The 26,447-nt window shown below is 46.9% G+C and overlaps 1 protein-coding gene and 1 long non-coding RNA gene across 2 annotated transcripts in view; one reads left to right on the top strand and one right to left on the bottom strand.

Annotated features, from left to right (window-relative positions):
• Positions 1-5,772, top strand: part of LOC114016187 (uncharacterized) — a 52,632-nt gene extending 46,860 nt beyond the window's left edge. Inside the window, exons 10-11 of the long non-coding RNA XR_008733569.1 lie at positions 1,522-1,683; positions 2,415-5,772. This is a non-coding gene — a long non-coding RNA (uncharacterized LOC114016187). The remainder of the gene's footprint in view (positions 1-1,521; positions 1,684-2,414) is intronic.
• Positions 5,773-8,875: 3,103 nt separating this feature from the next.
• TMEFF2 (transmembrane protein with EGF like and two follistatin like domains 2) overlaps positions 8,876-26,447 on the bottom strand; it is a 131,091-nt gene continuing 113,519 nt past the window's right edge. Inside the window, exons 8-11 of the mRNA XM_055719288.1 lie at positions 18,270-18,393; positions 16,574-16,732; positions 10,830-10,916; positions 8,876-10,421 (exon numbers count right to left, since the gene is read on the bottom strand). Of these exons, the coding sequence (XP_055575263.1) occupies positions 10,325-10,421; positions 10,830-10,916; positions 16,574-16,732; positions 18,270-18,393 (467 nt within the window). The 3' untranslated portion in view covers positions 8,876-10,324. The remainder of the gene's footprint in view (positions 10,422-10,829; positions 10,917-16,573; positions 16,733-18,269; positions 18,394-26,447) is intronic.

Below are 26,447 nucleotides of genomic sequence, written 5' to 3'. Positions count from 1 at the left end.
GTGAGAATTATTTTACGGTTTTTTAAGATCCCTAAAATCAGACACTGCTCCAAAAAATAAAAATAAAATGAGCAAAGTTGGGCTGTGTTAGCCCAGGTCTGAGCAGCTTCGGCAGGGATGGATGACTTGGGGTGGCTAGCCACATTCCGGGGTTTTACATTGCTGTTTAGGATAAACCTGCCATAAGTGATGCTATGGCTGTTGCTAAGCAACAAGTGATGATTGCTATAGCCAATATTCCCCTCTTAAAGGTACATTTGCAAAGAGTAATCTTTTGTGTGCATGAAATTAATTTGCAGATGTATGGATTTATATTAGTTAGTGGCAATAAACTTCGGAAGCGCTTCGGTGCGGTGTTAAAAAGGAATACAATGTAGCATGAAGATATTGCGTAGCAAAAACATTAAGCCCTCCCCTTTAATTAATTGGAACTTAAAGCTGGGATATCTTACTCACCAAAATAAATTAACAGTAAATCAGGTTACAGAATAAATTAACAAATTAAATCGGGTTACTTGGAGAGCTTGAAAAAAAGGCCGTCTGCGAGCTGCTTGCATTGCAAATACAGTTAAGAAGTCTTGAGCTGGAAGGGAAGGCGCACCCAGAAAAATGTAACTGTCCGCCCGCACCGCTTGAAAGTGGCTGATTTTCAGTCTTTACCATCAAAGACTGGATCTGCTTTCAACATGGATTAAAACTCAGCCGCAATGTAAAGCCCACCGAAATCAAAGCAGCCACACCAAGGACGGACTTGGGCTGCTTATTTTCTTCTGTTTTTCTGCGCAGTTGCCATAGGTTTGCAGAGGATGATGCTCCTTTCACAGGCCATCACAAATATCCCTTCTTCTTTTTTTTTAAGCTTTTTTTCCTTCTCTTGCTTTTTTTCCACTGGTAAGGACTTCACTTTGCCTCCTGTGCCTGCAGAAGCTGCTCCCACCCTTTGCTCGCTCCCCGCCCCCACCTGTGCACGCAGCGACTCTCACCACCCACCGTACCTTGGCCAAGGTGGTGGTTTTGGAGATGCACGGAGCCCGCTGAAGGCTGGGGCTGGGGGCTGCTGGCTCTCAGGGGCTCCGGGGGGGACAGGCGCGATGCTCCTGCCATGCTGCAAAACTTCCCTGTGCGCTTTTGGTCACCCTGGGCTTGCTCCGTCGCGGCGGCACGGCTGGAGAAATGGTCATCTGCCAGCAGCTGGGAGAAGGGGAACCTGGCAAGGTATTTCAACTGTATTACTTTCAGGTGGTTGCTACATCTTTTCTAATTAAAATAAAATCATCTTAGGACTCCTGAAATGAATATTTGGTATAATAGATTCAGAAAGTGATGAAAATGTTTTCATTAAATAGTGAGAGAGGGAGAGAGACCCTGCAAGGCATAGCATTTTATCTCAACTCTCTAATAACATTAATAAACTCTTTAATCTTTGTCACGTTTATGACTTAATGGCAATCCTTAAAGACATGACAGACAAGTAAGAGCTGCCAGGTTCCTTTAACCTATAAGCATTCATATTCTTTGCAGGATTTTGATTAAGTGGAAAATTCCTCTGCGATGGGCTTTATTCTCCACGTAAAGCTGTGCTCTGTGGTCGGCGCCAGCGGCAGAGGGTGCGCAGCCCTGGCCGGGACCCGGCGGTGCCAGGGGATGGGGGTGGCATCTCCCTCCTCCATGACCAGGAGCCAGGTGGGTGCTGGCTCCTTCCCTGCTGCCGGCCGCGGGTGTTCAGTGCCAGCCGGTGTGAGCAGCCCATGCTGTTTCCCCTGTCCCACCCGTGCTGTCCGGGTACCAAGCTGACCCTGCTGATAGGGACCCAACCAACCCGTCTTTGGTCACCTGGGGGACTTCATCCCTTTTTTCCATGAAAAATGTGTTTAAAGTGATTGACGGTGAGCTTTCTCTTGTATTCTCTGCTTTCTCAGGGCTACAGAGTGCTGAATAATAGCCACTCCGGAATCTTTGCTCACATATCCGTGGGTCTGTGGTGGTCTGTCACTTCAAACATTTGCTAAGAAGTAGCATTAAAAGTGTCACTTGGTTGGTGGTCAGGCACTACAGGTGCCAGGCTGAGAGTCACCAAGCCCAAACTTCACTCTGGCCTGTACGCCATTGTCCTGTGGTTCAAAAGAAGCAGGTGTCCAGGGGAAAAATAGTACGTGATGGGGTAATTAGGGGGTTGCACGACGAGACAGGCACAGTGAGGAACTGACCCCAGCCTTTGTATTCTCTTTCTTTTTTAATTTTTATTTATTTCCAGACTTCCAGCAATCTGGTATTTTCTAATCTTTGAGTCCCTGAATATAAAACCTAATTAATGCTCATTTAATGCTAGGTTTTTGCATTTAATCTCCTAGGGTTTTTTTCCTTTTTTTTTTTAATGTTACGTGCTAGTGCAGCCTTTTTTCTTCTTTTGCCAGGGTTTGGACCCAGCATATCCATTACTGCAGCAACTGTTCCCCAGCTGGAAGCAGACAGATGCTCCACTGATGGGGTGAGTCCAGAAAAGGGTCGTCATCAGCAGCTCGTCCCCTTTGGTGCCTCCTGGGGACCCTGTGTCCCTGGGATGGCTGGGGCAGCCGCATTCCTTCCCTGCCTGACTCGGGGGCATCTACTGTGCCCAAAGAGAAAGAGCTCCACATGGTGCAGATGATATTTCATACAGATTTGGTTCAGTGTTATCTGCTGTGAACATAAATACCAGCTCGGTAACTTCGCTCTTGTAAATGATAAACTGAAACCTCTTTGGTTGTTTCGCAGTCAAATGCCAGTAACAAAAATGAAAAATCACCATTAAACCCCCTCCTTTATTTAGTTTTGATGCTGTCAAGAAAAGACAACACTCATGTAGCATAAGGAGAATTTTTAAATAGAAGCATTACATTTTAAAACCCTAATAAAGATAAAAGCAAAATAAACAGCGGAATTTGAATTTAGAGAATGAGAGAAGAAAGATTAGCCTGTACTGGTGAGGTAATGAAGGTAGTGGCTGGCAACAATATTTAATAGCACATTAATGCTGAATTACTTTGGAATTTCTGCAGGAGTAGAGATGACATCCACATAAACACCAAATGAATTCCAAATGATTGGTATTATCATAAAGAGCACCAAATGAATTAATAATGATGGAACACTTAAACTAAAACGTTATCTTCTCTGTTGTCTCTTTTATGCACTGTGCAATTCATTTTTTGCCAACTATGACCCTTTCTTTCGTTTGTCTTTTAATTTAAAAAAAAAATAAATTTATTTTTGCACAAAGGTTCTACTCCTGTACCGTGTGAACTGGGGCTTGGACTAGTCTGTCTTCATAAAGTTTTGTGTTGGCATCGCAAAATTTAAGAGATCGATGGGAAGACATCTGGATGTGAGATGTATCGCTGGGAAAATGACTATGACTAATAAGAACCATAATAATAACGATTCCGCCTTGATGGTCCCACATGTGCAGAGACCTCAGGGCACCCTTAACAGCATTTAATAAACTAAATGGCTCGCTTTACTGCAGCGCAATATGTCTCCCCCTCCCATGGAGAAGCCCAACAGGAGAGGAAGCCTGAACTCGCAGTCTGTGTCACAGCCAAAGAAGATAAATAAAAGAAGAAAAAAGAAGGTAAAGAGGAGGCTGGGGCTTGTTTTGTGTGCTGGGCGGCGCTGCCCATGGGTGCCAGTGAGGAGCTGAGCTCTGGCGCTGTGGTTACATGTGTGGGGGCTCTTTGGGGGCCTGGATACCTGACAAATGTGGGCTCTTCAGGGTGGCGGGCAGGCAGGCAGAGCCTGGGGAGGGGGACCCAGCAGCAGCAGCAGCAGCAGCATTGCCTTCCTGCGGGCAGCAGTGCCCCAGGCCACACCAGGTCTTTTCCCGGCACTGGGCTGGGTGCGCTCGCTGACATATTAGCAGTCAAATGACATTTAGGGAGCACAAGTCTCACTCTCTCCTGCAGGCCAAGTAAATATCATTAGTAATGATATTAAATCTCGAATTGTGCTCCTGCACTATGGCAACCACTCAGCCAGCATGTGCTATTGCTGGTTGTTCCTAACAATTACTTTCAGAGACTTTATTTCTTAGAAAACTATTACTGACCATAATCCTCTACATGGCATGCCGTGAAAGTAAGAAAGAATAAAAAAAGGAAAGTCAACCCAGCTGTCAGAGTGAGGTTGTAGAGGTGCCCAGAGGCTGGCGTGGCAGGTTTCGTCTGGGTTCGGAGGGTGCTGCTGCTGGGTGCTGCCCCGGGGAGCTGGGCAGGGCAGAGCTGCGTGGCTTTAGAGCAGCACATGCTCCAAGGCAGTCAGCTTGCTCGCCAGCGCAGTATCCGTCACGGAAATACATATATATATATAAAATTACTTTTTTAAAATATATGTGTATGTATAGATATGTATATACATGTGTGTATATGAGTATATGTATATATAACACAAATGTGTGTATATCCATCTGTGTACATGTGTATATAAATACATGTATGTGTATACATGCACATGGAAATCCATACATATAAACGTATACACACACACAACCTCTTAGCTGTTGGCTTTTCGCTGCTGAAGTGTTTGCTGGGCTGTTACAGGCTGCCGGTGGCAGCGGTGGGCCGCTGGCCCGTCACACGTGCTGTGCTTTTGTGACAAAAGCAACGTATAATTATATTACAAATTAACTTGCAAATGCTGGCAGAGATGTACTCCACAGGAAAAAGAATAATAATAAAAAAATCAGTTTCATCTTCTCTTGTGTCTTGTAGCTGGTCCCTCCAGCACAGTCTGCATCTGTCAGAATCCATGCCCTGGGAGCACTAATCATTTTTATTAACCATTAAACAAGAAGATCCTTTTTATTTGAAAATGTAAAACATGCAGGAAGCACTATCTATAGCCGCTAATTCAGGTCACATTAAACAGCTCTTCCTCACCTCTCGGCTCGTCCCTGCTCTGCTGAAAGCTGCTCACCGACCAACCTGCCGCAGCACCTCTTCCCCGTCGGGGTGATGGTCCATCGCCTGCATTTGCATTTTGAAGCTGGATTTTTTATCCTGAATAATTACATTTCATTTCCGAGTGACCTGATGTAAAGCAAGCCCCTTTTAAAGCTTCTCTCATGGCACATTTATGAGGCGTTACTACATTTTCTTAACATTTTTCACCTTCCCATCGTTTTTATTTCACGTTGGGGCGGTGACAGGTGAAGGCACGGTGGCCGCTGCAGAGTGAGCCGGAGGATGGCAGCGGCCGGGGTCACTCTGCGTCTGTGGACTTTGGTCACTGGTGGGATGACACCCCACTCCTGTCCCCCTCGCCCCCCGTAAGGAACAGCCCTGTGGGCTCCCATGGCCCTGGGAAACTGGGAGAGGGATGGACATCAAGGCTCCTACCTGGGGGTCTGCTCTAGCTGAGCAAAAGGGGTCTCAACATTTTATTTACAAAGCTGAGGCTGGTGCTGCCTAGTTAGCATTATAGAGCAGCTTCCTCACATGCTTTTTTATTATGCAGCTTGGCGGCTGCTGTGTGAGACTGCGGAATATTTTACTGCTTTGTGGCTTGCATTCAATACGGCAAAAAAAAGGAGAATTTGACAAAAATCCTGCTTTTTTTTTTTTTTTTTTTCAAAATGCATCTTTGTTTTCAGTAGCCCTCCTGCTGTGACAAAACTGTTAATTAAACTGAAACTAAAATAAATTAAGCCCACCTAATATGGAAACATTTGAAGGCAGAGCACCAGCCTAAAGGCTGGCTGGGGTAGGAGCTGGCTGTTCCTGCCCGCGGGTGCCAGCAGAGGTGGCTTTGATGGCATTGGCAGGGTGCAGTGTCCCAGCTGCCGCCCGCGTGCGGAGCAAAAACCGAAATTTTTGGCTCCTGTGTCAAACAGAGCAAATTTAACTGGCTCAGTCTGCTGGGTTTTGGCCCATCCAGAGCAGAACTATAGATAAAATATTATTATTAATAATAAAGTGGCTCTAAAGACCTCATTGTAATGGCTCAGCGCATCTCCATCTAGCTTGAAGTCCCATTGGGGTTACTGGTTATTGCGAGGGGGGAACCCCGCCAGCACCAGCAGACGGGGGCATTCCTGCCTCCAGCTTGCCTTCCCGAGCTGTGCGGGCTGACATCTGCAAACACCTTGCGGCCAGCCCCCACGGCCATGCCACATACCTATAAATAAAAGCAAGGGCAGGCCTGGCCCAGGCGCAGTGTCTACTTTGATGTGCAGTAATGAACTTTGCTTTTAATTCGGGGTTGTAACTTCCATCCCGACGCAAAACGGGGAGCTGCGGAAAAGCTGCATGCATAATAAGGGGTGAAAGCAAGGATGCGGCGCGAGATGCGTCTGATGTTGGATGAGAGGGAAGATAGCCTTTAATCATTTTGTTTTCAAAGAAGCTTTAGAGAGCTCTTTGAAGATGAGGCTTTCTGAGAGCTGCTTCTGGAAAATAGGAGGCAGCTATACATGGCACCCACCTTCGGCTCACGTCCACCCGCCCCCTCGGTTGACCTGCGCGTGGGACAGAGGGACAGGCGCCCTGCCTTCAGCACGCACCCCGCTCCACTGGCACCCGGGACACTTCGGCAGCGCTGAGCCCACCTAGTGCTGGCCGGCGGCAAGGTGAGACCCTGGCAGCTACAGCAGCGAGGAAAAACCACCCCAGAGTCTTCACATTTGTGGTACTCGCGGCTCCTCAGCGTGCAGAGGCAAGTGAAGGGGGGGAGCAGCAGCTAGAATAGGATGTCCAGCCTTCCTTTATTAATTATAATATTTTTGCAATGACAATATTCTGTAAATCATGTCTTACCATCCTTGGATGAAAGGGAATGGTAATGAACATCTGATCCAACTTTATTTTAAGGAAAGGCATCACAATGGCAAAGCATGGAAGCTCCCCCTGTCCCGTAATGCAGCTTTTGGGGTGGGAGGAGGCGAGAGTTGTGTGTCACCCACCCACTGCACTCAGGCTGCATGGCAGCTACATGTGCCACTGACTTCTCTGTGGGCTGGGACTTCTCAGCGGGCTTGTCTGCCTGCATCCAAAGGCACCGAGGGGTTGAACATCGTCCAACATCCCAGGCTGGGCAGGGAGGGTGAGCTCTGCTCACCAGCACTCAGCGTGTGCCAGGGTTTATTTTGAGGACCTAGGTCAGGCTGCTGTTGCGTTAAATGCATCACGTACATAATAAGCACATGGCTTCTTGCTCCAAAAATGTTACAGGCTGAGAAGAAAAGCCTTGGGGAAAGGTGTGCCAGCAGTCCTGGTTTTATCTGGTTTTACCAAGTGGTTTGGCCTCAGTAAAACAACAGCCAGGCTGGCAAGAGCCCACAGCTGTTGGGACATCAGGGCGCGAACAGGGGGTGTTGCCCCTAAGCAATTGCCCCAAGTGTGGTATCACTGGTCTTGCAAGTGGTTTTGTACATCTACATCTTTTGTAGTTAGTAATTCAGTGTGTGCTGGTATTTGAGGTTTTTTACAGAAATCACAGTGCCATGGCAAAAAAAAAGCCCATGAAACAGCCAAAATAAATGAATTATTACCCCCACCCCCACCCCAAGTAAGGAACAAGCTCATCCCCATCAGCATTGCGAGGGGCTTTGCTGTGGTGGTGTAAGAGTGCATGGAGAAGTGGACAAACAGCAACACATCAGCATCTTCCACGCGACTCTGGAGGGAGCTGGGCTCTGCCTCCCACGTGGCACTAGCCTCATGGCCATGGCTTTCCCGGCCAGGCCCTCATGTGCCCAGCCCACCTCCCTTCGCTGGGTAATGTTAAGCTGCACAAAGATTTTCACATCTCAAGTTCTGGCCAGCATATGGCTCTAGCAAATGCACTTTCCAATCCCTTCAGAAAAGGAAAAAGCAACCCCAAATCCACGTCTCCAAATTTGCTGTTGCACATACAAGTTCTGCGAATATTTTCTACAGAAAACTCCATTCCTGTAGGCACAACCCCCAGACACTATAATTTTCAGAGCGGGTGCCCACACCAGCATGTTGAAGTTTAAGTTTGAAAGGCCCAAAGAGGTCTGATACTCGGCGGGACCTGCCCTCTGTGCATTATAACCACAGTTCCTTCCCCTCTCTGCCCGCTGCTCTGCAGCACGTGCGTAAAACTCTGGTTTTCAGAGGCGTGAAGGCTGTGAGACACTGCTGCTGGGGCTGCAGCTGGCAACAAACACCGCCTCGCAAAGGCGGGCTCTTTAGGGATTAGACGTGGTGTTGCACCATAAAAGCAAGGCGACTTACTTTGGGAAGTTTAGAGAGCATATGCCGGACTCCTGCCTTCACTTCTAAGCGATGCTATATGCTCTGAGGCCAGGCCAAGCCTTGCCTTTTTGCCATTAGGTTTACTGCTATAACTACATGGCGGCGCATTATGTGTTAATGTTTGATTTTTGTATCTAATGTGACTGAAATAAGCAATCCAGATCTGATAGTCCCGGTGGGGGGGGACTGACATTTGGATTCGGCTCAAAATCTGCAGCTTCGATGCTTGTTACGACTCTGCCATGTCACTCCGAAAGCACAAAGCGCGGCCGGGGGATGCAGAGCCACCTTCGCCACCCCCAGCCTGAGCCTCATCCTCACACTGCCACGCTCCTCGGAGGCATTCGCTGCCATCGCCGCACCGGGTTTAGCTGATGGAGGGATGTAAGCGGGGTGCTAGAATGCCACTTAGGGATCTGTTTAATTAACAGAGCTTGCAAAGTCTCCTTAGATGGGATCTTGGAGCACCAAACCTGCACAGCTCAGCGCTGTCGTGCCTGGGCTCCCTCCATGGTGCCACCTGTGCCAAGCCTGTGCGTGGGAGACACACCAGCAGGGACGGGGACAACGAGGAGGATTTGATGGTGGGTTTGAGAATGGAAACGTCTCTGTGGTCCAGCGGGCTGGGATGCCGGCTGCTCGTGCTGCGCACTCCTACCCTGCACCATCACCCTTCTAACCTGAACAGGAGCTTCAAGGAGTGGAGAGCTGGAGCTTGGGCTGAGGAGCCCCCTCTCCCCCTGCCTCGCCCCAGCCAACCGCTCCGCGAAGCCGATGGTCCCGGCAGAGCTGCCCCGTGCCATCAGCTGCCCCGCTGCCTGCGAAAGCACCGCACTCCCGTTCCCATCAATCAGCACAGACCAGGTGCCTGAAAGCATCTCTTGCCAATCGCCTTTTATTACCTTTAAAAAGCCAAGAAACCCAGAACAAGACAAAAACTGAGACCGTGTGAACATCATGCAATGGATTCACTTTAAAGCAGGCTGGGGGGGGGCGGGAGGTGGGGGGGGAGACTAAAAGCCATGTTAGAGGAGAAGTATCACTTCACCCATGCCTGAAGGCCAGACCGGGTGGACCGTCACCGGTGGGATTGGCGGTGACTGCTGTGGGCGATCAGAGCGATGCTGAAGCAGGAAATGGAAACACACTCATGAGACATCATCCCAGGTAACCCCAGATCTGATTCTGACCCGAACACAATTTCTTACGTGGCAGTGACAGTGAGAAATACTCCTGACTCTTGTCATGGGTACTTTCTGCCTAGGCAAGGTCTCTTTGGAAAGGAGCAGCGCAATGAATACCGTTACAAGGTTTTTTTTTTTTTTGTTCGGTTATGTTATTCAGTGTGACTAGGAGTCCGGGAGTCAATTAGTGGAGTGGATGTTATCTAGCAGGAGTGAAGTTACTGCACTCTGCCCTTCAGTCTCACTCTGTCGTCTTAAAAATTCATAGCACAAACTAGAGTAATATTACCTTCTCGAAAGAACGTGTTTTGGAGAGTTTCAGCTACCATGGAAATAACTTTGCATCTTGTCCATCATGTGGCTGTGACAAAACCCATGCCCTTATTTTCCTGAGGTATAGCTGACATTGGAGTTCATTACATTTAATGGAGTAGGGTCACCCATAAAGTTATTCATAAGGTACTTTCTGAGTGGTTTTCACCTTCTCTTTGAAAAAATAAATTATATCAGCATGTTCGCGAGGTACAAATGGTGCTGGCATTTCAGCTGTTATTATGTTATTAACTTTTTTAACCTAATGATTTTCAATCAACAGTAAGAAGCAATTTTCACGCACTCCACTGACCATAGTTGGAGATTCTGCAAAGTGTTCTCGTAGGGTTCACCTTGACAGACACCTAATTCCCTCCCAAATCGAAACATTACCCCCGACACTCTCATCACGGTTACTGAGAATTTCCATTTCCCCTTCAGTTAGGATTTAATTTAGAAGGCAAAGACTTCCTAAGCTATGGGAGAGTAAAGATAGATGGTATGGGAGAAGAAGGCTGATGAAATGTAGTTGACTCCGGATCTGAAATATTTTATCCCTCCTCAATGTAGGTTAAATTATTCTTCACCTTTCCCACATCCATAATTGTCGCTGATCTTGGACCAACTCAAAACCCTACTACTGAGTTCAGTAGACTCAAAATTGCCACTAGAACTGGAAAAAGAAAAAAAAAAAAGAAGAGATTTGTTAGTGTCCACATACAATATCCCAAGACTATACACAGCTATGAGATACAGCAAATTTAAGAAAGGCAATTTTTTTCTCATCACTGAGTATTTATTATATATAACAAATACATGAAAAAGAAAAAACTATATTGTGTGATATAAATAGTTTATTTACATTACAGAAAAACATCAAGACAATGTATACTATTTCAAATATATCCATACATAATCAAATATAGCTGTAGTACATGTTCTCATTGGTGTAGATTACCACAAATGCAAGGCAACATGTGTAGATCTTGTCTTAATCTTTTGTCTATAATACTGTATTTTGTAGTCCAAGCTCTCTGCAGTTAGTTTTGCCATTGTGGAAACATGCGCTCTTTAAATTAACCTTGTCGATGCTCTTGTTGTGTTGTCTGAACTGTAGTGCCCCGTGTTTTGCTTCTGTCTGTGGATTCTGTTGCTCCTGGGACATTTCCTGGAAAAGAGAGTTGTGAGAATACACAGCTCTTAACAAGGCGGCTGCTCAAGCGGTGGCGTGGGCAGCAGGGGACGCGAGGGCGAGACAGGCATCCTCCAGCCCTCAGCGTGTTTCCTCTTCGATGACATGAAATGGGCTGGCTAATGGCAACCCCCAACAATCCCCCACAAAGCCCACAAAACATGTTGTAAACAAAAACATGGCAAAGGAAAACATAAGATTCCTGCTCCTTACTGGTGAGCAGTGGTGACTCTGCTGCGTGGTGACAGCCCCAGCTACACTGCATCTCTCCTCGTTAAATAACGCATTTTTTTTCGGTGGAAGATTTAGGATGGTCTCCTGCTCACCTGCTCAGCGTCCCAGGTCTGTGAAGTATTTACGAAGCGGACATGGGGCCTCTCTTTCCGAGGAGCTAAGCGTCCGCAGTCCCTACGAGTCTCCATGGAAATGCTCCACGCTCAGCTCATTAGCGAGCAGCTACTTTACTACGGGTGCCTGCACTGTGCTACGCTCCTCACGCAGCGGCTTGGCTTGGGGTGAAAAGCAATTGCACTGAAAAGACCAAAAATTTGTTTTTTTCTTCCTTTGAACGGCTGTGAAAGGAAATCTCTTTTGCCTCAGGACCTCATGGTGCTCCTCAGCAGGGGAATGTTTCAGCCTTTTACTTGCAGCAGCGTCAGCTAGGGGGATGCTACAAGCGTTTCCCCCTAATGGAAAGGTAATAGTACGTTTCTGGTTTCCTCCCATGGAAAGGCACCCTGAGACAGAAAGCGTGGAGCCGTTTAGCCCCAGCTGGAGGCCACAGGAGGTTCTAGGCAGCCGAAAGCCAGGGGGGGTTATGGCAGAAACTCTCAGGCAAGCAGAACCACAGCAGGGTGACCAACACCCACTAAAGATGCTGGCGCTTTTTGCGTTTGTGGTACCAGTAGGAAAATGGTGAGCTACAGAAAAACAACTAGCAATAAAAATGGTCCTTCACCCAGCGTAATCTAGTTACCATTTCGCACAGGAGGAGGAACAAGCTAGTTGCAGTTCGGCCATGCATTAGTCCTCTTTCTTCAGCTGAAGCTCAGGGCAAGTTTCTAGCCTGGGTGCACCTCGTCCTGCCCCCCCCCCGCCCCCAGTGGGCAGCTACAGAAGAAAGACTGAAACGCCTTCTTGGAGTGGCATGGCAGAAAGCCCCCCGATACTCCAGAACATACTGACACGGCAGAAGGTTCCCTTTGTACTGGGCTAACTCGCTTTTCTGTTCCAGGAAGGCTTTCGGCTGCACCTTGTGAAAGGCCATGTGTCAGGCACCGGGGAGAGCCCACCCCCTCAGTGCAGCGAGAGCTCAAAGCACTTGTCTTCAGCTCTGTGTCAAGTAACTAACAGCAAAATAGAGTAAAACAAATTTATACGGACTCCTTAAAATCAAAAAGGCCACTTTTTCCCCTCCTGTTGAATGAGAGTGATGCTATAGTTTTGCAGCGCCGGCTGAAAGGCTGAACAAGAGCACAAGGACTTATGGAGCATTTCAAAATGCTGAAATACAATTATGTAAGAGTCTAGCAAAATATGGGTCAGATTGTCCTGACTTGCCTCACTTTTAAGCCAACAGGACCACCCCCTCATGAGAAACTGTATGGCTGTGCGCTATATTTTGCCTCGTTCCTTTCTTGGAAGCAGTAAAGTAGGCTGCTATCGTTACTCCAGGAAAAATAAGCCTGCGTCTCCAGCGCTCGCGGAGGTCACAGAAGAGCTTTCATTATGAAACTAACGCAGACTTTGGCTGATTTGCGATTTCATGACAAACTCATCATTCACTGCACCTTCCTAAAAAGGCGGTCAAACTTTCTGAGTGAGTCAGGGAGCTGTTGCTAGCAAACACAGGGCTGATTCACTGAGCCGCATGTCATGGGCACGCTGACAGCATCCCGGCCCCGACTGTCCCCAAGCGGCCCCTCCTGCCCATTCAGCCGGAGACGGCACAGCAGGACCTCGCAGCGCTCCACGGGAGACGGCACCGACACCTTGACATGCTGAGAGACAGCCCTGCTAAATCCTGCTGGCAGCCAGGCGGTATGGCCAGGCTGCTGGGCTTCCCCCGACTCCCAGGGGATGAGGATTTACACCGCAGCCCCACTTTGCCCCCGCACTCAGCCATGTGAAGCAGGCTGGTTTTGTAAGCAACGTGGAGGTACCAGGTGGCTGGGGGCTGACCAGGATGGTCAGCAAGCCCAGGGGATGCAGACGTGCATTCCTGGAGAACAGTGGATACCGACTGCTCCAGCTGGAAGCAGGGAGATGAGCACCTCACCGGCGCTTTCCCCAAACTGACATTGACAGTATCTATGCAGTCACTTAGTCCAAGGTCGAGAGAAATAAATTAAAATGTAGAGATTACTCCAATTAAGATGATGAAAAAGCATCTTTTAACCAAAAATGCCCATGTTTTAACCGCATCGTACACCCCGCTACCAACTGATGGAAGCTTGGGAAGGCCCGGGGTCCAAGTACTGACAGCAGGACCGCCTGAATGCAATGCTGCTGCACCTGCAGGTAGGTTGTGTCTGAAGTACATCTGGGTTTCCTAAGAGGGGCGTTGGCATTTAACCAGCTTTTTAGACTTAATCATCTGCTAAAATTGAGTGACAACTTTTCCTTGGTCCTTAACTCCTTAATCAAACACTCTTTGTAGTGCTCTGTGTGTGGGATGCATTCATTTATGAACACAGCAGTTATACCAATGTAAACTAGGTACGGAGCACAGGCTGCCTGCCCTCCCTCCATTGAAGCTTGCTTGCAAGCTTGAGTTACTCACAATGTGATTCATAGCAGGTAAAACACATTACGCATTCATTTTTAATCAAGTTATTTCTTCACATAAATAAGCTGCTGTGACTAAACATTAGGGGAGCACAAAAAATGCAAAGCTGTAAAGAAAACTGCTGAGAATCATTATGACACTAGGCCATACCTATATTATTTACCACCCTGCTTTTATCATCGCTTCTCTTGCGCCTTACCTCTAAGCTAAAAGCCCTTGGGTTCAGGGGCTGTGCCTTACTGCTCCACTCCCTTCCCTCCGTACCTCTTGGCCTCCGGTCCCCTACGCCTGCACTCCAGCCACTTATTCCCATTGCTGGCACTAGCAATGAGTAGCCAGGTGGCCAACTCCATCAAGGAATCGAGCTGCTTACAACCAAACTACCAGTTTTGTCGGCTGAGTTTTCAGCTGAATCCATCCCCTGACCGGGTTCGCCGTGTGCCTACAGGGATGCTAACGGTGGCACAAGAGCGCTGGCAGGACCCAGCGCCCAGGAGCCGGGGAAGGGCCGAGGGCAGACCACCCCTGCCAGCAGCACAGCTCATTTATTCAGATTAAAGTGTCTGTGCAACAGCGGCCCTACAAGCGCCCGGGAATTGCTCAGAGCCTTCCAGCAATGGAAGACACCCCATCGACTTGCACCACTGTACAGGTATGAGTTTAAGAGCAACAACAGTAACGGTAGCTAAAAGATTTGCAACAGCAGCCTCATGTGGCTCCATTGCAGGGTTTGGACACTGCACTCAACTCCTTTGATAAATGAATTAGGTGAAGCTGCACTGAAATGAGCAGCAAAGAATCTGGCTGCAGTGGCCTCTGAGCAAGTAAAGTTTCCCTTCTTTCTCCCAGGAACCTGGCGGGGCAGTTTTAGCAATAGGATGTGGAGTTCAAACCAGTACAGTCAGGTTCTCCAAAGCAGCTGACTTCAAAAACTCAATTACTTATGCACATGCTGCCACAATGCTCTCTTGTCATGTGGATTTCTCTTAGGCCACTTAGGAGTACACTTTTGCAAATGTATCTTGAATCATTATGCCGGGATGGAGGATGCTCCGCAGTAATTACGTGCATTACAGAAAAAAGTCAAAAGATCATAAATTAACTTGGTTACAAAGTGTGCGGGAAAGGGTACCATCCACCTATGAAAACAGTGCGATGGGTGATTTGCATGACAGTACCAGATCACTCAGCACACTGCCTTCGTTCTCCGAAGTACTCTGAGGGACTGCATCAAGGTGACAAAAGTAAAGTCACTTGACAAGATGATACAGAACATTTGTTCCATTATCAGTTACTACACCATCTTCTCTTTCTTACTACACCCTACATTTTTGGCTGTTTGAATTATTTCTGTGAATACCAGCCTAATCTACTGCCTCATTAGGCATTTGCCATTGAGTGAGGAGCCCCAAAGGGCACTGGGGGGGCTCAGCCTGGAGAGGGGGCAGCTCGGGGGGGGCCCTGATCGCTCCCTGCAGCTGCCTGACAGGGGCTGTGGGCAGGGGGGGTCGGTCCCTTCTTCCAGGGAACGAGTGACAGGACGAGGGGAAACAGCCCCAAGTGGCGCCAGGGGAGGTTTAGGTTGGGTCTGAGGGAACATTTCTCCACCGAAAGGGCGGTGAAGCCCTGGGACAGGCTGCCCGGGGGGGTGTGTGGTCGCCATCCCCGGAGGTGTCCAAAACCCATGTAGACGTGGCACTTAGGGACATGGCTCAGCGGTGGGCTTGGCAGTGCTGCATTAACGAGTCCTGGACCCGATGATCTTAAAGGTCTTTAAAACCTAAATGATTCTGTGATGACTCAGCTTGGCCAAAAAAGCATCTGCCTTTCATCAGATGGTTTTGGTTTATTCCTTTAGGCCAGAGAAGGATTTGTGACTTTTTTTTTTATTTTTTTTTTTTTTCCAGGAACAAATGCTACACTTGTCTTCCAGCTTCCAGCTGGGTAGGGACTGCAACACAGGGACTGGAATATAATAAAGATTTTATCTTCTACAGAGGTACGATACCTGGCTTTTATTTTTTTGTATTTTAAAAATAAAATTATTTTTAAAAGAGTGATTTCTCTATGTTGCTAGCTGAAATAATTTAAGCTTGTGATTTCTGAGAGAAGCCTGAAGATGCCTGAAGTTCAGAACTTACCCCCAGCCCTCCTAGAGGCAGTTCAGTGGGAAAGCAGAGCAGCACGTGTAGTAGGGGAAGGGGATTTACCCATTTACTGCCTTTGCCCATCTCACTCTGAACTACCCTGGGGCTGTCATTTCCAGCTACTCTTGGAAAATAGCGAAAGTTGCTACTCTTTCCTCCTCATTTAAGAAAAAATAAATAAAACCTATATGGCTTGGCATGCCACCACCTAGTGAAGACCTTAAACATGTGCGGTACCTTTGAACATATACACAAGCCTAATGAAATCATTTAATCAATGGGATTGCAAACAGGCTTCAAAGTTTGTATGCTCTGCCTGATTATGACTAAGGGAATGGGCCCTTGAGGAAACCAGATGGAGATATGATTAGTTTTATTAAGTGTTGATCCAGCTGCTGTATTTATATTCCCCTTATTTATATGAACAATATTTGTCCAAGCATCTGAATACAAAATAGGAAACTTCATTTGCTGTAGGCACCGTTGCTACCTAAGTTTGATTAAGATGGAAGTAAAAATTCAGTCATAATAATGAAGCAGCACTGGCTGGCTGGCCCAGGCGATATCTTCTGTTTGTTGGTGAATTAAACAGCATTTGTTATCAGTGGTGTCACTGCAGAAATCTGTATAATCAGCGCACAAAGTAGGAAAAACAAAAGTCTTTTCTTTTTCTATTGCAAAGTACCAGAGATACTGACCTTGTAATACAGAGGACTACAACACAGATGATAGCAATCTGGATGGTTCCAATCACAGCCGCTATTAAGACATACTGAAATCGTACTGGACCTGGAACCACATATAAAACGCTGTAGTCCTTTTTTTCACAGTGTTGTCCAGTATAGCCGGCATCACATCTGAAACAAAATATATTTGTTCTGGTTATATCTGCTGCTTTCAAAGAATGCTGCAAAAAAATTATATCAGAAAAAAAATAATATATCAGTGTCAGAAGTATAAGCTTATGTGCTTTTTTTGCAGGATGGGCCCCCCATAGTGAGTACCAGAGTCTCCCAGACCTCTCAGAGGGAAGACTTCAGATCCTCAGCATCACCGAGGTCTGTGAGAGTGAACGACACTGTGATGGTGCCAGGAGGTGCCCAGGGGACTGGGACTTATCTAGCATCAAGTGGAGCTACTTGCACGTTGTGATGAGAATCCATTTAGTTCCTTGCACAACATCTTTTAGATTTCTCCCTTTCTTTGGAGAGGTGGGGGAGGGTGAAAAGCCGTCTAGTTGTGGCTCCTTATGCAGATTACCCCTAAGGAGGTGATAAGCAATCATCCATGCTCCGTATGAAATGTGATTAGATGTTCCTGCAAGTGGATACATCATTTACATTTTGTCTGGTTGCTATAAAAAACCCCTCTGTTGATGCTGCAACCATCCACGCCAATGCTGCCTGCTGCACTGCTCACCAGTTCCCATCCTGCAGCCTGACATCTATCTCCCCTCTGTGATTTTGGGGAGCAAACAGTGGTTTTCCCATTTCAGCTCTTGCCCTGTTTCCCCTAAAAAGCCCAAGCAAGAAGATGCACAAATCCAGGTCAATGGCAGCAGCAACCATAAGAGACGGAGCCAGATTGCCTGGGCTCCTCTCAGAAGTGTTAGTGCTGTGCTAACGCTGGCGGGTTAAGCCTTGAGCACCCACCCTTCTCCTCTCCTGCCCTCCCAGAGCTGCCAGCAGCTTGAGAAAAGGACATTTCCAGCTGAATGGAGAACCTAAAACGCAGCAGCTGCAAAGAGCAAAATGTGCCCTGCCTGTTTGTGGGAGCTGGGAGAAGCTGGCTTGAGGGTCTGCCCTGGGGGATAAGTCTGGTCCGTATCTTTGCTCTTCCAGGCCAGTGTCCCAGGAAAACAGTGCTTCATGTGTAATAGTCCCTTTCCTTGCCACCAGGCTGCTGGTTGGACTTTGGAAGTAATATCTCCACCCCTGCAGGGAGGCACTCGCTGCAGAAACACGTCCTTTCAGTGTTACCCTTCCTCCCTGCCCCAGCCTCCTCCAAAGCCCTGGCATGAAGGAGCCACCTTCACCCCAGCTCACTGTCCCACGAGCATCGCTCCTGCCACAGCAGGGCCATACCCCTGGTGGCCCTCCTCTCCTTCAGGCTGAGGAGGCTACCTAGCAGCTGCCTGAGCACCGGCTGAAGTGCTTTTTAAAATATATCTAAATATAACTGAAGGTTACGGAACGGTTTTACAATCAATTAACATTGTGCATAACTCAATACGCTTTTGCCACATGAAATGGGGACTTTGTTGAATAATTTACATCTAACGGGTTTTGTAGCACAAAGGGCCACGGTTACCATTATTTTCCATAGTTTATCTAGATCAAGTGTTTTTGTAAGTCAGTATTTTCATGCATGTAGCCTTGGTAGGAGAAGGATTACCTGCAAGACGGCTCCAGCATGTTAGTGGAGTGCTCACACTTGCCATGCATGCAGAAGCCATTGTAATGCTCTGGACAAGGGATGTAGATCCCTCTCGCACTTTCTTCCAGTTTATTCGCATTCTCTGTGAACACAGGTGAAGGGAACATTAACCCGACAACGCACGATAAGGTGAAACAATGGAAAGAACTCAGCGTATGAAAGAAAGGAAAATCAGAAGAACAAGATGTGAAAGATGTTGTTTACAGGAAGCAAGAGCAAGGGTTTGCACCTTGAAACAGGTGGGCTGCTGTAGGTACAAAGCTTTGCAAGGTGTTCTGTCATTCTACTGGCTGTCTAACTCCTGGTAACTGTCAAGTTACAGCAAATGAGACAGCAGGAAAAATAATTTGAGTATTCAAACCCCAAAATATTCAAAACCAGACGAGCACATGAAAAACGCCTGCTCATTTCTGTTATCCTCTACAGACTGCCTCCTCACACCCAGGCAAAGCTAGGAGCAAGGCTCTGGACGTTTGCATGTAACATACCATTACAATATATTTGGTCATTCAATACAACGTATTTGGAAAGATAATTTTACGGCTGAAGTGGAGGAGCAGGAGTCCAGAGCTGACATTTCTCACCAGTGCTGCATGCCCCATGCCGCAGAGCCTGCTGGCCTCCTCCCCATCCCACAGCCTGGGCACTGCTAAACTAGTCTGGCTTTCTGTGCCTACTTCTGCAGCTGTCACATAGCCACCGAGACTGCAAATCCTGCAAAACTTTTCCCTCCAGGCAGCCAGGAAAATGGAGGTTTCATTTGGTTTTCAAACAGGCATGTGCTCAACATCTACACCACGGGCTGGAGTGCAGAGTGTTACTTGCAATAAACTCACATGAACTTTGTAGGCCACCGAGGTGATAATTACTCTAGGTAATTTTGGCAAATTCTTCCATGTAACCGATACTTACGATATCTCAAATGGTAAAAATCCCTTTTCCGTGGTAGTAACATCTAGCCACAACTAATTAAAAGCAGAAGAAAAAACCTCTCATGGTAGATGTCTGAGGAAATGTCGTTTGCACACAAATATGCTGAAGCATTTGCACCTTCCGAGAGGAGTCCCCGAGTGTCAGGAAACAACTGCAGGTTGTGTTCTGCCTCCCAGCCAGCCCTGCCGGCAGTAGGTGTGCGCAGGTATTATCCCACCTTTGGGAAAAGTGTGTGCGGCAGATCCAAGATCCAGATTTTCATAATGAATTTCTTTCCTGTCATTGTTGTCCAAGGAGACTTTTACGAGTCTCTTAACAACTTGTGCTACTGAAGTTCGTTATATTGCCCTTACGTTAAACCAGGCGAGGACAAGCTCTCAGCAAATGAGAATGACAGGGCAACCTCTACAGCCCCGCAGACAGCACGAACTTCTCTTTTATCGTTAGGACCTTCAGGAGCCCTGCACTAGGGACCATTGCTTTATCTTTTCTAAACGCACAGCCTCTCCTGGCTCCCTGCTCACACTGGGGTGTCTGCGCGAGGCTGCTGTGAAGGCTGTGAACGACAACGCGGCGCAGAAGCGGGCATCACAGTGCAGTGACGCCTCTGGGACGGCACAGGCAGGACGGGTTGACAGGAGACGTGCTGTAGGCACAGTATAACCGCCTTCGAGAGCTGGCCCAGGAATTTCTGCTACTGGAAAGAGATGGGAGCAGAAGGTCCATTCGGTCTGGTGCTAAACATTTTTGGCGACCTATCAACCCTCTAGGTGAGGCAGTGGCTACCAGCACGTGAGATACTTACGCAGAGAGTTATCATCCTACCAGGACCTCATCTATGTTCCTTTTTTCCCCCAGAAAATCTTCCCAGATCAGAAAAAAACGTGTATTATGTGTGTCAGCTACCAATGGACTTGCCCAGTGCACACACACAGGTCCAGTTGTGCTTGGGACTTGCTGGACTCCGTACCCACAAAATGATCATCTATGCACCATGCCCGACAATTTCTGGGTGTGCTGGACCTCTGCTATGGTCCATACTCAAATATATTTCTGCCCAGGAAACTGCAGCAGGAAATACAGGATCCTTATTAATACATGATCCTTATTAATACACATTTTTTCTCTTGTGGAGAATATTATGCCATTTCCTTCAAATCTTCCACCATCCAAAGGAAGTTTGATTCCTTCCTGAAGAACAGGAGACTGTTCCGCGTGTGCGTGCGTGCGTGTGTGTGTGTGAGAGAGAAATTGTTACTTCCAGGACAGAGTAATGTGCTAGGACTTGAAAGGGGAACTGGGACCTGTCCCAGACTGGCAGATGCTCTCACTGCGTGTAGACTGTAGGGCTGGTAAAAAGAGGAATGATTTTTCCTCCTTCTGCAATCATGTGGGCAGAAACCGTGTTTACTTTAAAAATGTCTGTAGTATGCTTTAAAGTAAATCTAGGTTCCTGCAGAACTTGTAATTACACCTCTAGGTGTAATTTCATGATGGAAAAGCCTTTACTGAATCAAAAATGAGCTGGCCCAAGCTTTGCTAGCACTTCATAGGATAAACACTTCATACGGGAAGACTTGTCATCTGGCTAGGAAGGCACCACAAAACCCAGACATGAATTGCCTGCAGTCCCTCATTTCGACTGATGACTCTTCTAAAAGACTTAGGGATTGAACATAAAGGCAGAGAGGGGGAAAAAACCCCGGTATTTAGTTTGACTTGCCATTTCAGATGTTCAAAAGATAGACAACAATAAAAGCATCACTCAGTTCAGACTAAGAAGTTCCCTTCTTCCAGCACATTTTGGATTAATCCAAAGGGCTTCCCTGCCTCAAAACAGGTTATTTTCCTCATTACACAAAACACCTTTTCAGATCCAAAACAGAGACCCCGAACACCAAGACATGCTTTAAAAGCTCCTTCGTGTTAAAACTGGCTGCTCACATCTCTGAAGGATCTGAGCGCTTCTCAGTAATCCGGCCGTCGATGAGAAACTAACCCTCACGAATGCATCACAGGGTTTACATCACTATGGAACAAGAACTACAAATCATCTCTAAAAAGAGAGGATATGAATAAAAAACAGGTTCAAATTATGAATCAAATAGGAACTGTACAAATTTTAAAATATTAAACCTAAACAAAATAAATTAAGACTTCTCCCCCCTTATTATAATTTTGGATTGCTTATAAATTCCGCACTAGAGGCAATCCACACTAACTAGGTTACAGTACCACTAACCTAAGGAGCCCCTCTACCACACCAAGCTCACACATACAGAGAACAAAGCTGAAATACAAATTTACCCACTTTTTCCCAAGCACAGCAGAGCAGTATTCATACAGCAACGACCCAGACCAAATTCACAGTTAGCCAGGTTTCAGTAACCCTGAATTCAGTAGCTCCTCTTCAAACATTAGACTTGCTGCATTGTCATTGGCAACTATGGGTGAGTTTTATTTGCACCAGAAAAACCAGATTTTACCTTTTTGTGATGGTTAGAATTTGAGACAGAAGCTGTAAAGCCTGAAGATAAAAACTGGACTGACTAGGTCAGTCTCTCCTATCTCTGGACAAATCTAATTCCTGGCACATTTCTCAAAATGCTTCTCTTTTTTATTTTAAAAAGAAATACACCCTCACCCTCCAGATCAACTGAATTCAGAAAGCTTCTTCTTTGAAGCATTTCTCTGATAGAAAATGCCACTTTGACAAAGCCAACATTTTTTGCATTTCTGCAACACTTTTTGCATCTTTAGCCTAACATGACATTTCATATTCACATCTTTTGTTAGTGCCAGAACATGACATGATAGCCTATCATATAAGCTACACTAGTCAAAACAGATTATTTTTAAATGCATTGAGGCCAGATGCTACTTTGTGTAGACTGAAACAGCTTATCATCTTGCTTACGAGAAGAGTCTCCCAGTTGAACACTTGTTCTCCAGCCCTTCTGTGGATGGCAGGGAGATGCTGAGACGATGAGCTATTTTGCTGGGATAAATTGGATCCTGAAAAGTTATCCAGGGTGCCTGGCCACCCACTCAGTGATCTTTCTTTTCCTGATGGACTACCTTGCGAAATGTTAAATACATTATTTAAAGCTATCTTGCCTAAATCTTGCCTTAACATCTATGGCTGTGCCTGTCCTCTATTAAGGAGCAGAAGAATTATTTCAAACATATTTTGTATTCTTTTTATTTAATTTCTGGTTTAGCTATGTGCCTTTCTTTCCGTTTTTGGCAGCTGAATGTGCACGAGTAGGATTCTCAAGCACATATTTCAGTGAAGGCTGAAATTCAAGAGCTGACATGGTCTGCCCAGTTGCAGGACCATGCAAGCAATGAACACAATGCAGCAGCCAGCCCCTTCCCTGGGCAGCCCCCCGTGCCCAGCCCCCAGCTGAGCAAGCGTGCAGCTTCTGCCACACAACCGAACATGTGGAGTCGTGCCACTGACACACGGATAGATCTGGTAGTGCCCTTGATGAGGATTATATGAAGTACTGCCTGGAGTGCCCAGCAAATTCCTTCCAGACATAAGTTCCCGCAATACACTTCGGAGATATTAGATAACAAATCTAAGCAAAAAAAGGTTTCTTACATCCAAAAATTGACTGCCAGGCACTTAACGATCAGTTCTGCCGGGCTGGTAATTCTGTTATTCTTTATGTTTGAATCAGTGAGAACTCCTTGGTGATTTCAAGCAAGCAACGTAGAGGGCCACAGCCTGTAAGTTCTCATGTTGGCATTTTCACTTGTACAGTGTGTCACGTTGGAGCTTATAGAAATAATAACTGAGAGGTTATGCCCATATGAAAAAATACTGGCTCATGTACAGTGTTAATACCTAGTGTGCAGTCATCACTGGACCAAGGGAGGTCCTAAAAATACATACATATATATATATATATACACACACACACACAACTCTATTTCACCAAGTAAGGGATGAAGCGGTGAATGATGTGCAGCAGAAGCTATTTTGACACCTATCTCATTGGCAACAGTGGTTAAGGAGAATTGACTTACGTAATAATTTAATCTTTTAATACCGCTGAGGTCAGTCAAATTTGCTGCCGAAAGCTCTCGCTGATATTGAGGTAGTAACTCCTTACACATCACATTATCAGAGGATTTGTAAAGGAGGAAAGGGATTCTTGGGTCAAATGTACATCCTTAACTTTCTCAAAGGGGTTGCCCTCATGGCAGGTGTCCCCCCCAACTCCTTGGCAGCTTTCCCAAAGAGACGCCGCAGAGCACAGCATTAGGAACTTAACAAGACTCTTCTGCTCTGCACCACAGAGACTCGGTGTGCAGCTCTTATTTGAAATCAAAATAAAGGTCCAGAGAGTATCAACCTGTGGAGCAAAGGCAGAGGGTGCCCTGAGTTCTGTGGGAGAGTTTCAGTACTGACCAGGGGGGAACCTGAATCATGTGGCTGAGCCTAAGGACGGGTGACGTTACTCATCTGCAGTCTTCGCTGCTCTTTTTGGGTAAAAGAGAGCTTCCTCAGCCCAGGAACGTTTGCAGGAACAGGTCGAAGGTCCCTCTGCAAAGTCAGGAGGAATGGGGTAGTAACGGTGTTGCTCCCTCTGAAAGCACAGAATTGCTTTAGCAGGTTTGCTGGTACTTTCCCTCCTCTTTACAAGCATCTAAGAGGAACTGAGGTCCCACAGCAGCTTAGCAGGAGGAGGTCCTTAAGCAGGAGTCCTACCTACTTGTAATGAATAACCGTGGTGACAAATCCCAGCTCAGACCCAGCTGTGGTGAGAGAAAAGAGATTTCTGCTGAGTCTTTGCTCGACAGCTCCAGACACCCTGCCCTTGGGAGAGCTGCCGTCCACCGGCACAGCTGCCCTCGCCGTTAACAGCTGCTCGGGTCTCACCTCTTAATTGTCTTGATTAGGTTCCCTTCCTCTAAAACCTTTCAAACCTTGCTCTCGGATCTTAAGAATATAGAATTTCTCTTTACAACGAAGAAAACGCGTGGCAAGCAAGTTGCCTGAAAATCACTGGGTGGGTGTTGGAGCGAAAATTCCGAAGGAAGCGCTTGCTGCTGCTCTGTGGGAGCGCGCCAGCCCCCTCGCCCCGAGAGCTTGTGGAAAGTGAGACACCAAATGTCAGCTGAAAACGTCTGGCACCACGGTGCTGCAGCCCTAACCTAAATTCATCCTGCAGCCACTTCACGTACAAACTTCCAGCGAGTCTTTCTACATAAACGGCACAAAAAAATACCCTCCCTGTATTAGCTATTTTACCGAGAGGAAAAAAAAAAAAAAATGAAATGGGACTTTGTGAATTAAATTGCATTCAGTTCTTTTCTCAGGCACAAAATAGGCCTGCTCAACACAGTAATTTATTAATTTTAAATGTCCCTATGCAAATGAGTTCCCTGGAATAAGATAACATCCACTTTCCTTTTTAAAAATAATCTAGTGCTTTTTATGTTTGAGATGATGGCAAGATGTCCTAGTGCACTTGGAAAAAAAAATATTGTGCTCTGTCTTTTGCAAGCAATGTATCGTAATTATTCAGCCTGCTGCCATAATTAATAATAGAAACCAATGAATTAAGACACTAATAATCCCCAGATGTTCAAACGGAGAACAAAATACTTTCAGCTTGTCAGCATGTATATGGGGGCTATGCTATATATGTTAAAGCTATCTCTGAACTTTTGAAACAGAGAAGCACTTTTATCTAAAACTTCTGTGAATGTATCTTCCTTATTTGGGAAGACTGTTTGAAATTAGGCAACTTGTTAATCATTTTCCTGCACAGAACAAGACCATTTAACTACTCAAAACTAAACACAACATTTTTTTTAAACTCTCATTTGTTCTTTCAGTGGCCATACTCCACCCGTGTTCAGTGGCTCGCCACAGGTGCCTTATCCTAGTGATGGTGTAGACCCCTAGCAGCCCAGGCTCCTACACACACGAGTAGGTGCTACCAAGTAGCTACAAGGTGCAACACAACCCCAGAACGGCACAGTGAGAAAAGCGCATACTAGCAAGCATTGCTCGCATGGCTGAACAGGGACCCAGCAATATTAGCCAAGAAAAGAAAAAACCCTGCTGTACGGGCTAATGCGTTGCTCCAAACCAGCACGTTCTCAGCGTACAGGGGCTCTCGGCAGACACAGCTCCTCCCTCGGGTGACCGTTCCACTCAGGGAGCTAAGGCAGGCTGTTGTCTCACCTTGCCTGACCTCCTCTGCTCTCTCTCCCGTTTCACCCATCACCCCTACCAAGGCCACCAAAACAAAAGCAGTGTCGCTGCTGTTAAAAGCAGATGCTGCATAAGCACCTCCACACTTCATTTGAGGACATCAAGAGGTGACACACTGACCTCTTCCCTCAGCAGCTTCCTGGAGTGGTCCATGGCTGCGTGTGAATGGCACCTGCACACCTCCCAGTCGGGTAGATGGGACAGGTCCTCAGGTCCCCAAGTCGCCTCTGTGTGAGCCGTCACCAAGCCATCTCAATAGTTTTGTGGATAAACTACACCGATGGAGCTCCTTAAGAGTGCCGCAGCGACGGCTGGTCCCCAGGCCTGCAGTCGTTGCTACGGATGCGATGTAATGATGCAGGGCTGTATTGTGGATTTATCAAAGCCCCGGGTAAAGGGGCCCTTCGAGTCTGTGCTTCCTTCTTTTGTGCCAGGATTGAATAAATCTGTGTTAACCCCATTCCTAGAATAGATTAAATCCCTCTGTGTGCTAACTCAGCTACTCTTTGTTTTTGGCATGCCACTAACGTTCCCTTCACTCGGATTCCCATGTCTAAGAGAGATGCTGCTGGCCCCGTGGGAGCGGCCTCCTCCCCCTTCAGAAACCAGCCATGTCAAGGAATAAAGTAGCAATTTTTCTCCTTGTGTATGATGTCCTTAGGCAGCCCATGACAAAGCCCTCAGAGGATGAGTTAACCTTAATATTATTGTAATTCTGTGTTGAAAAAAAGTCGGTGTCAGTTTAGAGACTGGTGAGGCTCCCTCCAATTAGGCTGCACGCCTGAAGGTAGAGGCGTGAATGCTGTATCCATCACACGCGGCACGGCACCAGCCGAGCGGGTGTCACTGCTCTGCGAGAAATTCCTCCCAGTGGCTTGGCTGATGGCTTGCTTTCCCTCCCATCCGCCTCTCCTCCAGCTACTCATCAGTGCCAATGCTGGAGGGGGTCAAAAATGGACAGCGGGATC

This window comes from Falco cherrug, chromosome 8 (assembly GCF_023634085.1).
Source record: "Falco cherrug isolate bFalChe1 chromosome 8, bFalChe1.pri, whole genome shotgun sequence".
Taxonomy (NCBI): Eukaryota; Metazoa; Chordata; class Aves; order Falconiformes; family Falconidae; genus Falco; species Falco cherrug.
This window is presented reverse-complemented; position numbering and strand designations above follow the sequence as displayed.